General features: G+C 46.8%; 4 protein-coding genes across 7 annotated transcripts; 2 read left to right on the top strand and 2 right to left on the bottom strand.

Annotated features, from left to right (window-relative positions):
• Positions 1-553: 553 nt before the first annotated feature.
• Positions 554-3,685, bottom strand: LOC6728139 (abl interactor 2). 4 transcript variants are annotated; one of them, XM_016176756.3, is made up of 7 exons: positions 3,516-3,685; positions 2,984-3,350; positions 2,081-2,703; positions 1,929-2,019; positions 1,845-1,856; positions 1,519-1,706; positions 554-1,462 (listed from the first exon to the last, which is right to left on the bottom strand). In XM_016176756.3, the coding sequence occupies exons 2-7, from the start codon at positions 3,337-3,339 to the stop codon at positions 1,299-1,301; spliced, it is 1,434 nt and encodes a 477-aa protein (XP_016034751.1). In that variant the 5' UTR covers positions 3,340-3,350; positions 3,516-3,685; the 3' UTR covers positions 554-1,298. The 4 variants fall into 4 exon arrangements, with proteins under 4 accessions (XP_016034751.1, XP_016034750.1, XP_016034748.1 ...); XM_016176755.3 differs by having other exon boundaries at positions 1,929-2,016; XM_016176753.3 differs by lacking the exon at positions 1,845-1,856.
• Positions 3,686-3,814: 129 nt separating this feature from the next.
• Positions 3,815-5,711, top strand: LOC6728138 (twinfilin). Its single transcript, XM_016175291.3, has 4 exons — positions 3,815-3,965; positions 4,025-4,102; positions 4,204-4,979; positions 5,265-5,711. The coding sequence occupies exons 1-4, from the start codon at positions 3,941-3,943 to the stop codon at positions 5,415-5,417; spliced, it is 1,032 nt and encodes a 343-aa protein (XP_016034747.1). The 5' UTR covers positions 3,815-3,940; the 3' UTR covers positions 5,418-5,711.
• LOC6728137 (RPII140-upstream gene protein) lies at positions 5,051-6,808 on the bottom strand. Its single transcript, XM_002103452.4, has 4 exons — positions 6,539-6,808; positions 6,312-6,477; positions 6,162-6,250; positions 5,051-6,098 (listed from the first exon to the last, which is right to left on the bottom strand). Exons 1-4 carry the CDS (start codon positions 6,709-6,711, stop codon positions 5,741-5,743), a joined length of 786 nt encoding a protein of 261 aa, XP_002103488.1. The 5' UTR covers positions 6,712-6,808; the 3' UTR covers positions 5,051-5,740.
• Positions 6,809-7,004: 196 nt separating this feature from the next.
• On the top strand, positions 7,005-11,057 carry LOC6728136 (DNA-directed RNA polymerase II subunit RPB2). Its single transcript, XM_002103451.4, has 4 exons — positions 7,005-7,198; positions 7,325-9,493; positions 9,569-10,503; positions 10,563-11,057. The coding sequence occupies exons 1-4, from the start codon at positions 7,177-7,179 to the stop codon at positions 10,965-10,967; spliced, it is 3,531 nt and encodes a 1,176-aa protein (XP_002103487.2). The 5' UTR covers positions 7,005-7,176; the 3' UTR covers positions 10,968-11,057.
• The last annotated feature ends 545 nt before the right edge of the window (positions 11,058-11,602 follow it).

The following is an 11,602-nucleotide window of genomic DNA, read 5'->3' as shown; positions in this document are numbered from 1 at the left end:
ATAGTCGGCCAAAGAGTCCGTCTCCAAGCTGTTCAGGTCCACTCCAATAATTGTTCACAAATAAAGGTATTTCCATATTTATGTATGTATAGTTGAGGGTCCCAAAAAGTGGGCAACGATTTAGCACATTTTATGCAAATCATGCCAGCACTCCAGCGCTTTTTTTGGCATTTCCGCCACGTCAACTCCTTGAAGTCTGATAATAAATGTAGCAAATGGGTAAAAAACCTTCCACATATCACCACGAAAGCATTAATTTACCCGGAGCCGAGTTATGGAAAAGTTTTCCGGGACGAGACATTGAATTGAAATCGGTTTGTGGAGCAAAGTGTCGATTATAATGGATTGATTGACTGACTGAATGACCCCAATGAGTGTTGGCATTTGCAAATATTTCAAGCCTTCCATCACACGACTGGAAATTTGCATTTAAGATTTCGAATTTGAATTTGGCAGGCCACAGAGCCTTGCCCCAATTACGGATTTTTACTGACATCCGGGGCTCGGGCTCACGAGAAGGTCAGCGCAAATTACACGGTCATAGAACAAGGGCTTGCGGTTTAGTAATTGAAATTTTTATTAGCTATTATTTTTACCATATAGAGCGTATGTGTACTTGTATTGTTTAATTTAATTTGATTCCTTTGCTGGCAATTCCATTTTAACTAAACGTTCGCAAAAAAAGACATCGTTGCGGTTCGTAAAAGTATAAACAAAAGTTCCAACTGGCCAATACTTATGTATTAAATGCTAACTGAAATTTATATAACCTACAGTATTGCTGGGGGCTTGGGTTCGGGTAGTATTGGTGTATAATAGCCGGGCATATCAAAGCGCAAGGCAAACAGAAATCGCTTGATAAAACTGTGAGCAAATATTTAAAGTATTTGGATTGGCGGCAGGAGCAGGACTGAATTCGTCTACGGTTGTGGAACAGTTTTGGAATATCGCATAAGTTATTCACTAAAGTGTAAATAGTTTTAGTTGGGCAACAAGCGTTATGCCTAGCCCCTGGATCCTGTGTGTGTGTGTGCTCGTTTATATTAGGCTAAATGCGTTTGGCTGATGCTAATGGAATTCGCTTTCTCTGGCCTGCTGTGCTTGTGTATGTGTGTAATTGTATAATTGTCCTTATCAATATGCTCAAAATCTTATCGTCATTGTCAGCTGAGTCTGTTGCGGACCTCAGTTGTCCTCAGAAAAACTTGGGAGCTCTTGAGAAGCAACAGAGGACTGGAACAAACCAGATAATGCAGATTATTGTAATGGTTGGCATGTTTAGAATATCGATGCGAGGCTTAGACACACGGTTCTACGTAGTTGCCCGGAAACAGACCGGTAACTCCATCCATGACGCCCTCCCACCAGCCGTCGTCGTTTTTCTTGAGCACGTACAGCACTGAGCTTTCTTGGAAGCTCAGCTCGTCGTCCTTGTCGGCATAGTAGTCGTAAATGGCTACCACTGGAATGTTTGTAAGAATTAGTAAGGTATATTGTTAGTTGCTCGAGTTAGCCTACCCTTCTCAATGAAGTTCTTGGGCACCCAACCGGGTAGGTTCTGATCCTCGGGCACTATGGGCGCCAGCTGCGGTCCCGTCGATGTGCGTGGTCGTCCGAAGTCCTGATGCTCATCCTCCGGCGGCGGCGGAGGTGGCAAGGGAGGCGACTGTGAGCCGGGACGAGCGAAATTCAAGCTGAAGTGATTCCTTTGGAAAAATATTCGGTTAATATACAAGATAACATGTGTATTTAATGGGGTTATACGCAGTACAATCACGAAAACCTATTATAACTTTGTTAAGCTGAGTATAACCCTCTGATAAACAGAGAAACATGCAATTTACCTATTTGGATTCCTGGATTTGCACAGAGAACAATAAATAGGTTATATTTACACAAAGAAGGGAATGCATTTTCCAGAAACTTACCTGTTGATATTGCGTCCCAAAGTGTGCATGCCAATGTGACTCTGCTCGGTCATCTCGTGCTGCGACACCGTTAGTGGCGAAGGAGGAGCTGCTATGAATTGCAAACCGCATTATTAGTATTGAGCTATTGCAGAATAATCAATTTAACTCACGTGGCATACTGCTCCGATCGTCGTACGTAGTGGGCGGCGGCGGTGGCAGCGATTGCATCATGCCCGCGGAGGGCAGGTTTACATGGGTGGCTATCTGCTGGCTGGGTGGCATCGGGAGTGCACTGTAGCCAGCAGCTCGCTCATTGCCCGCCGCTCCGCCGCCTGTGGTGGTGGTAGTCATCGTTGAAGAAGCCGTCGACATTCGCTTTGGATGCCCAATAGGATAGTTTGGAGCGTAATGCGATGGCACCTGTGGTGGATTTACCACAGGCGGAGTGCGGTACTCCCGCGAGCTCTTGCCCAGTGTCCCGGTATTGCTGACCGACTTGCCCAGGGTGCCAGTGTTCCCAGCCCGCGACATCTGCGGCGGAGTCGGGGGCTTTGTGGTTGGCGGAGGTCCCACCGACGGTGGCAATAGGGATTGCACGGACCCATGGCTGGAGCCTCGATGTTTCTGTCGCACCTGCGAGTGCTGGGCCGAGTTAATGCCGTGGCCAATCTCGTCCAACATCGAGTAGTCGATGGGCTTGCGCACATACTTGATGGGCTTCTCCGGATTAATGGGCGCCACGATCTTAAACTGGCGCGAGCTCACCTTGTTAGCCGTAAGTACGCCAATCTCTCTGAGCGATGAAAATTAAGACAATCAAAAATAATTAATACAAATAAAGTGAATCGAAAAAACTAAATAGTTATATACGATAAGAATGAAGAAAGAGACGTTCAGTCTTATCAGCACGTCTGATGCGTGTATGTATGTGCTTTATGAAGCTTTTATCACCGATGAGTTGTACTTACAGACATACAGTTTCATTCTGTATGGTTTGTCGTTTTAAAATATGCATATCCCCTTTTCCTATTCTAGTTAACTGATGTTTCAATTAAGCAATTTGTTGCTCTTACCTCCTGGCCACCTTCTCCTTGTGGATGTGCACCGTCTGGGCGATGTGGTTCATCTGGGACTCCATCTCGCCGAGCTGCTGGGCCTGGAGCTCGAGGAGCTGCATGTAGCTGTAGGCGAGCGTGTTGATCTGGTAGGCCACGCTGGCCAGCGACTGGGTGGTGTAGTTCTTGGTGGCCTCCAGGGCCGCCTTCTTGTTGTCCGCGCGGTAGTAGGTGTCCTCGCAGTAGTCGGCCACCCGCTCCAGGTTCGTGTAGCTGTCCCGCAGACTCTGGCGGCCATCGGGGATCTCGGTGCGTATCAGAGAGGCTAGTTCGTCCATGATGTTCTCGCTGGCCATGGGGGTTTCGGTCAACATGGGTGTGGATGCTGCAGGCGAACGGGAAACGAAAAGCCAATTAAATTCCCCGCTTTTCCGCACTTTTCACGCCCGTAAACATTTGGGGCGTGGGCTGGCCTCTGCCGACGTCGACGCCCAGCTGCTCCAGTTGATCGCTGGAGCGGTTTAATCGGACGAATCTCGCGTGCACTCACTTTATTGACTATGCGATTGCACAACAGATGCTTTTCCGGGCTGGTTGCTACGTTTTAAATGCAGTTAAATGCAGTTTTTCATTACATTTTCCGTGAAAAAAGAAAGAACGCTGGTCGGTGCTGCAAAGTACTGGCGCTTGAAGGATTTTTCAACACTGTATCAGTGCAGACACTTTTGGTATTACTTTCGAAATTTATCTTCAATAAAACATAGTATTCAAGTTTTCAAAAATTTTATTATTAGAAATAGCATTACTTTATTACAGTTTCTTTTCAATTAATAATTAATTTATAGCAGCTTTTAAGTGATTGTCAATCAGAATCGGTACATATAATTGTTCAGTATTTCCCTACTCGCGCATTGCGGTCACACTGGTTGTGAGTAATATATTTTTTCGGCAATATTAATTTTAGCTGTTGTCCAAATGTCTCACCAAACGGGTATCCGAGGTTTGTTATCTTTGGGAACCACCTAATCCGCATAACTAGAACACCCTTTGTCTTTTCAGCCAACGAGCAGCTGGCCAAGGTGTTTGGCAAAGCGAAGAATGGAAAATTTCGCGTGATAAAAGTTTCGATCGAGAATGGTGAGTGGATTTGCTCCAGAAACGTATATACACACGATATATACTAGGCATACGATTTGATAACGAACCCGCATCCGCTTTCACCCCTCCCCAAATTACAGAGCAGCTCAGTTGCGGAGCCACGGCGGAGACGAAAAAGGACTGGGAGCGCGACTACGACAAGCTGATAGGTCCCCTGCTGGAGAAGGATGTGCCCTGCTATATTCTTTACCGACTGGACGCCAAGATCCCGCTGGGCTACAGTTGGCTGCTGATCAGCTGGACGCCGGACACGGCCAGCATTCGACAGAAGATGGTATATGCTTCCACGAAGGCCACGTTGAAGACGGAGTTCGGATCAGCATACATCACAGAGGAGCTGCATGCCACCACTCTGGATGAGTGCACGCTGGAGGGCTATCGCCGGCACAAGCAGGATTTCGCAGCCCCAGCTCCATTGACCAGCAGGGAGGAGGAGCTGAAGGAGCTGCGAAAGACAGAGGTTCACACCGAGATTAATACCAACACGCGGCACCAAACTCTGGGTGGTATCAATTGCCCGCTGAGCGAGGCGACCGTGGCTGCCGTTCAGGAAATGGTACGCGGCAAGCACGACTACCTTCAGTTCCGCATCGATCTGGAGGAGGAACAGATCCACGTTTCGCGTGCGGCCAAAGTAGAGCTCGCCGATCTGCCGAAGCAAGTGCCCGAGGATCATGCACGATATCACCTGTTTCTGTTTCGGCACACGCACGAGGGCGACTACTTCGAGTCGTACGTGTTCGTCTACTCCATGCCTGGATATTCCTGCTCCGTGCGCGAGCGCATGATGTACTCAAGCTGTAAGGCTCCTTTCCTCGACGAGCTGGCGGCCCTTGGTGTGGAGGTTGTTAAGAAGGTGCGTTGATATGAATGCGAGTGGGTGTGGCTGCACTAAAGATTAGGGCTATAAAAAGCAAACACAGTGTGTATATTGTATGTGATTTATTTATTGCTTTCAAATCGCCAAATTCATTATACTTTTGATTCACGATCTCTAAAAATATTTTGAATCATAATAAGGTCATATGTCTCACTTTTTACTTGAAAAGTAAATCATTACATTGTGCAAATCATAAATGATAAGTAATTTTAAATCATACTAAATCTGATTCATGTTTGATAATAACGTTTTACATTTTAGCTTGAAATCGACAGCGGCAGCGAGCTGACCGAAGCCTTCCTGCAGGACGAGCTGCACCCAAAGAAGATTCTACACCGACCGGCTTTTGCCAAGCCCAAGGGGCCACCAAACCGAGGCGCCAAGCGTCTCACGCGTCCCACCGCCGAGGACTAAGTCTGAATCCCGATCCCACCGAGTCAATTCTATTTATCCCCCTTCTGCGTACTGTTTCCTAGCAGAGCATTTAATTTATTGTATCCAAACGTTCATTTCTTTTGTGTTGTGTCTATCTGTCGTCCCGTGTCTATATTTGTCCGTACGCCAGTCGATATCTTTAGAGGCACTAGGCATCAACTGAAACATCGCATAGCAGCCGCCAAAGTGGGCTTCCTTAAATGTATTCTTGTCTATGTAACTTTAGATGGACATATATGCAATTTATTTAAATTAAAAAAACAACTAAGTTTACACTGGCTTCTTCTTTAAGCCTTCGCGACTCACTTGATCGTGTCCAGCGATACCTGTTCGGATGTTTTCTCGTCGTGGGCCTTGAAAAGCTCTGGGTTTTGGTCCTCTGTCAGTTTTTTGAACGCCTGTTGAATGTTTTCGTCGCGATCGAGTCGCCATTTGTACTGCCAGTAGCGAACCTCCTCCATCGAGGTCCCGGATGCCTTCATCAGCAGCAACGACGTCACACCAGCCACGCCGCCCAAGAAACCTCCAATGATTCCACCTGCCGCCATGCCCCGCAGACCCAGATTCACTTTGTACAGCGAGCCGGTGACGGAACCAGCGGCCAAGTATTCGTAAATTGAGGATTTTCCACGGTACACCGACATGCAGGTGATGATGCCGCTGTAAAGAACAAATTTTAGCATCAGATACAAATTTGACTTCGTGTTGCTGAGCTGAACTTACAAGTAGGATGTGGTAAAAAGTCCTACTCGCCAGCCCCATTTGAAGCCGCCTTTGGCGAAGTTGACTGTGAATTGATCTTGCAGCTTTTTCTGTAATAATGATTAGGATCTTGATTATAACATATTTTAATGGTAATAAGCAGATACCTACCTTGGCATCAAAGTGCGATTTGAAGGCTGTGGCCTGGTTGTTCTCCATGAAATTCATATAAGCCACGCGCGATTGTGTAACTCCGCCGTAAATTGCTCCAATGAGGAATCCCAGGAAGCCGGCCTGATAAACAGAGTTAAGCTCGGAGGATATGCTGCCAAACTCGCTATTTAAATGTTTTAGTTCATCAGTAGATCTTAGTATAAATGCAATTATTCGTTTCTTACTCGATTGAAAACATTTGTTTGAGGCGCTCCAGTCCCGTTTCCTCTGGTAGTTTACGGTCCAGAAAGGCCTTGTAGGTTTTATTTTCCTTATCGACTATTTCATCTGCGGCGCCTTGGAAAGTTGGCAGGATGCCTGCGATCAGAAACCGGCGTCCTTTCCACATAAAATTCATTTTTTAAGCGTGTTAAATAATCAAGTTAAACGAGAACAACAAACTCAGCTGTTTGCCGGTCTGTTAGTTTTGGAAAGTGTGCATGTCATTGGTGTTGCCTAACTCTAGTTTTGGTTGTTTCCAATTGGAGTGCGTTTGTTGATAATAAAATTATATTCTTATTATAACTTAAGTTACATACACATTTAGGTTTTCATACAATTTTTTACCCTTCACACTTTTAAATTTATTTTGTTGCCAAAAACAATTTTAATGTATTTACAAGTATTTGCCATAACTTTATGTACTGCACCTTACGTTTTGCTTTTGCCGTTTACCAACACAGCACAACGCCGCCAAACGCGTTGTCGGCAAACATTTGTTGTGAAATTTTCTACGTTTTTACAATATAATTCATAGCAAATCCAATTTATTGTTATTTACTTGAACGCATAAAGTGCTTCTGCACTTTGGAAAACTGAAATCATGATGTACGACAACGAGGAAGGTGAGTAAAATGAATTGCGAAATGTGTGCATGCACGTTGGCGTGTACCGAAATTAACATGGCGGCTGGAGCGCCAGGGCTCCGCATTATTAGCAATGAAATTCAATGATCAAATAACATCTTGCAGAGCTGTACGAGGAGGAGAATGCCGAGGAGATCTCCCACGAGCTTTGGCAGGAGGCCTGCTGGATCGTGATAAACGCCTACTTCGACGAGAAGGGCTTGGTGCGGCAGCAGCTGGACAGTTTCGATGAGTTCATCCAGATGTCGGTGCAGCGCATTGTGGAGGATTCCCCCGCCATCGAGCTGCAGGCGGAGGCGCAGCACACATCCGGAGAGGTGGAAACCCCGCCCAGATTCTCGCTGAAATTCGAGCAAATCTACCTTTCCAAGCCAACACATTGGGAAAAGGATGGTTCGCCCAGTCCTATGATGCCGAACGAGGCCCGCCTGCGAAATCTTACTTACTCCGCTCCTCTTTACGTGGACATTACGAAAACCAAGAATGTCGAGGGCCTGGATCCCGTGGAAACGCAGCATCAAAAGACTTTCATAGGCAAGATTCCCATCATGTTGAGATCAACGTACTGTTTGCTATCACAGCTTACTGATCGTGATCTTACGGAGCTGAACGAGTGCCCGTTGGATCCCGGCGGCTACTTCATCATCAACGGCTCTGAGAAGGTGCTAATTGCCCAAGAGAAAATGGCCACCAACACAGTGTACGTGTTCAGCATGAAGGATGGCAAGTATGCCTTTAAGACTGAGATTCGGTCGTGTTTGGAGCACAGTTCCCGACCCACGTCTACTCTGTGGGTAAACATGATGGCAAGGGGATCGCAAAACATCAAAAAGTCAGCCATTGGTCAGAGGATTATTGCCATTTTGCCGTACATCAAACAGGAGATACCCATTATGATTGTGTTTCGAGCTTTGGGTTTCGTGGCCGATCGCGATATTCTGGAGCATATTATCTACGACTTTGACGATCCCGAGATGATGGAAATGGTTAAACCTTCTCTGGACGAGGCTTTCGTGGTCCAAGAGCAGAACGTTGCCTTGAACTTCATTGGAGCTAGAGGAGCACGTCCCGGAGTCACAAAAGACAAGCGTATAAAGTACGCTAAGGAAATTCTGCAAAAGGAAATGCTGCCCCACGTTGGAGTATCCGATTTCTGCGAGACCAAGAAGGCATACTTCTTGGGCTACATGGTTCACCGCCTGCTCTTAGCCTCTTTGGGCAGGAGAGAACTCGATGATCGAGATCACTATGGAAACAAGCGACTTGATCTTGCTGGACCCCTTCTGGCCTTCCTCTTCCGTGGACTGTTCAAGAACCTAATGAAAGAGGTGCGCATGTACACACAGAAGTTCATCGATCGCGGAAAGGACTTCAACCTTGAACTCGCCATCAAGACTAACATTATTACGGATGGTCTACGATACTCCTTGGCCACTGGCAATTGGGGCGACCAGAAGAAGGCGCATCAGGCGAGAGCCGGTGTCTCCCAGGTGTTGAATCGCTTGACCTTCGCCTCTACTCTTTCCCATTTGCGGCGTGTCAATTCGCCAATTGGCAGAGATGGTAAGCTGGCCAAACCTCGTCAGTTGCACAATACTCTTTGGGGTATGCTGTGTCCCGCTGAAACTCCTGAGGGAGCAGCTGTCGGTCTGGTGAAGAATCTGGCGCTCATGGCCTACATTTCTGTGGGATCACAACCTTCTCCCATTCTGGAGTTCTTGGAGGAGTGGTCTATGGAAAACCTGGAAGAAATTGCTCCCTCTGCCATCGCTGATGCCACAAAGATCTTTGTGAACGGCTGCTGGGTAGGCATACATCGTGATCCTGAGCAGCTCATGGCAACGCTTCGTAAGCTGCGTCGCCAGATGGACATCATCGTGTCGGAGGTATCCATGATTCGAGACATTCGAGATCGTGAGATCCGAATCTATACAGATGCTGGTCGCATTTGTAGGCCACTTCTCATTGTGGAAAACGGATCGCTGCTGCTTAAAAAGACTCACGTGGAGATGTTAAAGGAGCGAGACTACAACAACTACAGTTGGCAGGTCCTGGTGGCCTCTGGAGTGGTGGAGTATATTGATACCCTTGAGGAGGAAACGGTCATGATCGCTATGTCTCCCTACGATCTGAAGCAGGACAAGGATTATGCTTATTGTACCACATACACACATTGCGAGATCCATCCAGCCATGATCCTGGGCGTGTGCGCGTCCATTATTCCCTTCCCCGATCACAATCAGAGTCCGCGTAACACCTATCAAAGCGCTATGGGTAAGTTTATGAGTATTCATTACTGTTTTACTTGAAATACTAATGTATTTATAACTTTCTTGTCATCTTTTATAGGTAAGCAAGCTATGGGCGTGTATATTACCAACTTCCATGTGCGTATGGACACACTAGCCCACGTACTTTACTATCCTATGAAACCACTTGTGACCACACGTTCCATGGAGTACCTGCGTTTCCGAGAACTACCAGCTGGCATCAATTCAATCGTGGCTATTCTCTGCTACACTGGCTACAACCAGGAGGATTCTGTCATTCTGAATGCTTCCGCTGTGGAGCGTGGATTCTTCCGCTCCGTGTTCTACCGATCATACAAGGATTCGGAGAACAAACGTGTCGGTGATCAGGAAGAGAACTTCGAGAAGCCTCATCGCGGCACCTGCCAAGGAATGAGAAATGCTCACTACGACAAGTTAGACGATGATGGAATTATTGCCCCAGGAATTCGTGTATCTGGCGACGATGTGGTTATTGGTAAGACCATTACTCTTCCTGAAAACGACGACGAACTGGACAGCAACACAAAGCGTTTCTCCAAACGAGATGCCTCCACATTCCTGCGTAACTCTGAGACGGGTATTGTGGACCAGGTGATGCTTACGCTCAACAGCGAGGGCTACAAGTTCTGCAAGATTCGAGTGCGCTCCGTGCGTATTCCCCAGATCGGCGACAAGTTCGCTTCTCGTCACGGACAAAAGGGAACGTGCGGAATTCAGTACCGTCAAGAGGATATGGCCTTCACCTGCGAGGGCTTGGCACCCGATATCATCATCAACCCCCATGCTATCCCATCTCGTATGACAATTGGTCACTTGATCGAGTGCCTGCAGGGCAAACTGGGATCCAACAAGGGAGAGATCGGTGATGCTACACCCTTCAACGATGCCGTCAACGTGCAAAAGATCTCCACCTTCCTTCAGGAGTACGGCTATCATCTTCGAGGCAATGAGGTCATGTACAATGGCCACACCGGACGAAAGATTAATGCTCAGGTAAAGTGCTTCACTTTCAACTTGCAATAATCTTAAACTAATCAGTCCCTTAACTATAGGTTTTCCTGGGTCCCACCTACTATCAGCGTCTTAAGCACATGGTGGACGACAAGATTCACTCTCGTGCTCGAGGCCCCGTCCAGATCCTGGTGCGTCAGCCTATGGAGGGTCGTGCTCGTGATGGTGGCTTGCGTTTCGGTGAGATGGAGCGTGATTGCCAGATCTCCCACGGCGCCGCTCAGTTCCTGCGAGAACGTCTATTCGAGGTCTCCGATCCGTACCGCGTGCACATCTGCAACTTCTGTGGCCTTATTGCCATCGCCAATCTGCGCAATAATACTTTCGAGTGCAAGGGCTGCAAGAACAAGACGCAGATTTCCCAGGTGCGACTCCCATATGCGGCCAAGCTTCTCTTCCAGGAGCTGATGTCAATGAACATTGCGCCGCGCCTGATGGTCACCTAATCAGATCGTAATCCGCGTCCAGACCACATAATAGCCCTAAGCTAAATGCTAGCAGTTAATTATTAAATTACCATAATTGTGACAACTCAATTAGGTGCTTTGTGTGGCATTTTCTATTATTCCCGGAACTGGAGCGAATACCTGCCGAGCATTTTTAAAGACGCGAACGTGCCACAAGCGGATTTGGGCGAAAGTCTGCACGGGTTGAAGAGCTGTTAGTGGAATGTGATTTATTTGCTTATTTGTAATAAGTTATTTTGCTCACAAACATTTCTTGAGAGGGTATATAGGACATTGAAAGCTTTTGGTATTATTTGTGATTAAATTTGTGTGCAAAGGGTATTTACCTAGTTGGCAATCCCTATACGTTTTAGGACATCAAATAATCTACGTTCTGGGTACTGACTCTTTATTTGCTCCAATTTTTCTTTCGTAATCCCCTAACAAAGTCCATTATCCAGCAAAATACCATCGCCCTAAGCGTATCCTAAATTCGGCTTCTTACATAGAAAGCCTTTCCATTCGCATTTATTTTTTTGCCGAGCTTTTGTTGCCTTCTTTGATTTTGACGTAATGCTTTGGCCCGCGGTCTGTGACGCCCAGTGACAAAAGGGATTAGTTCTTTGTTGTCGGAT

This window comes from Drosophila simulans, chromosome 3R (assembly GCF_016746395.2).
Source record: "Drosophila simulans strain w501 chromosome 3R, Prin_Dsim_3.1, whole genome shotgun sequence".
NCBI lineage: Eukaryota > Metazoa > Arthropoda > Insecta > Diptera > Drosophilidae > Drosophila > Drosophila simulans.
This window is presented reverse-complemented; position numbering and strand designations above follow the sequence as displayed.

What these genes read in the sequence shown, in the direction of transcription:
- LOC6728137 (XM_002103452.4), bottom strand. Translation starts at nt 6,711, where the DNA reads ATGAATTTTATGTGGAAAGGACGCCGGTTTCTGATCGCAGGCATCCTG. An exon ending in AAACAAATGTTTTCAATCGA is followed by an intron (nt 6,478 to 6,538) that starts GTAAGAAACGAA and finishes ACATTTAAATAG; the next exon opens with CGAGTTTGGCAGCATATCCT. An exon ending in CTTTTTACCACATCCTACTT is followed by an intron (nt 6,099 to 6,161) that starts GTAAGTTCAGCT and finishes TGTTCTTTACAG; the next exon opens with CGGCATCATCACCTGCATGT.
- LOC6728139 (XM_016176756.3), bottom strand. Translation starts at nt 3,339, where the DNA reads ATGTTGACCGAAACCCCCATGGCCAGCGAGAACATCATGGACGAACTA. An exon ending in AAGGAGAAGGTGGCCAGGAG is followed by an intron (nt 2,704 to 2,983) that starts GTAAGAGCAACA and finishes TTCATCGCTCAG; the next exon opens with AGAGATTGGCGTACTTACGG. An exon ending in CGATCGGAGCAGTATGCCAC is followed by an intron (nt 2,020 to 2,080) that starts GTGAGTTAAATT and finishes TGCAATTCATAG; the next exon opens with CAGCTCCTCCTTCGCCACTA.
- LOC6728138 (XM_016175291.3), top strand. Translation starts at nt 3,941, where the DNA reads ATGTCTCACCAAACGGGTATCCGAG. An exon ending in AAAAGTTTCGATCGAGAATG is followed by an intron (nt 4,103 to 4,203) that starts GTGAGTGGATTT and finishes CCCAAATTACAG; the next exon opens with AGCAGCTCAGTTGCGGAGCC. An exon ending in GTGTGGAGGTTGTTAAGAAG is followed by an intron (nt 4,980 to 5,264) that starts GTGCGTTGATAT and finishes TTTACATTTTAG; the next exon opens with CTTGAAATCGACAGCGGCAG.
- LOC6728136 (XM_002103451.4), top strand. Translation starts at nt 7,177, where the DNA reads ATGATGTACGACAACGAGGAAG. An exon ending in CACCTATCAAAGCGCTATGG is followed by an intron (nt 9,494 to 9,568) that starts GTAAGTTTATGA and finishes CATCTTTTATAG; the next exon opens with GTAAGCAAGCTATGGGCGTG. An exon ending in GACGAAAGATTAATGCTCAG is followed by an intron (nt 10,504 to 10,562) that starts GTAAAGTGCTTC and finishes CCTTAACTATAG; the next exon opens with GTTTTCCTGGGTCCCACCTA.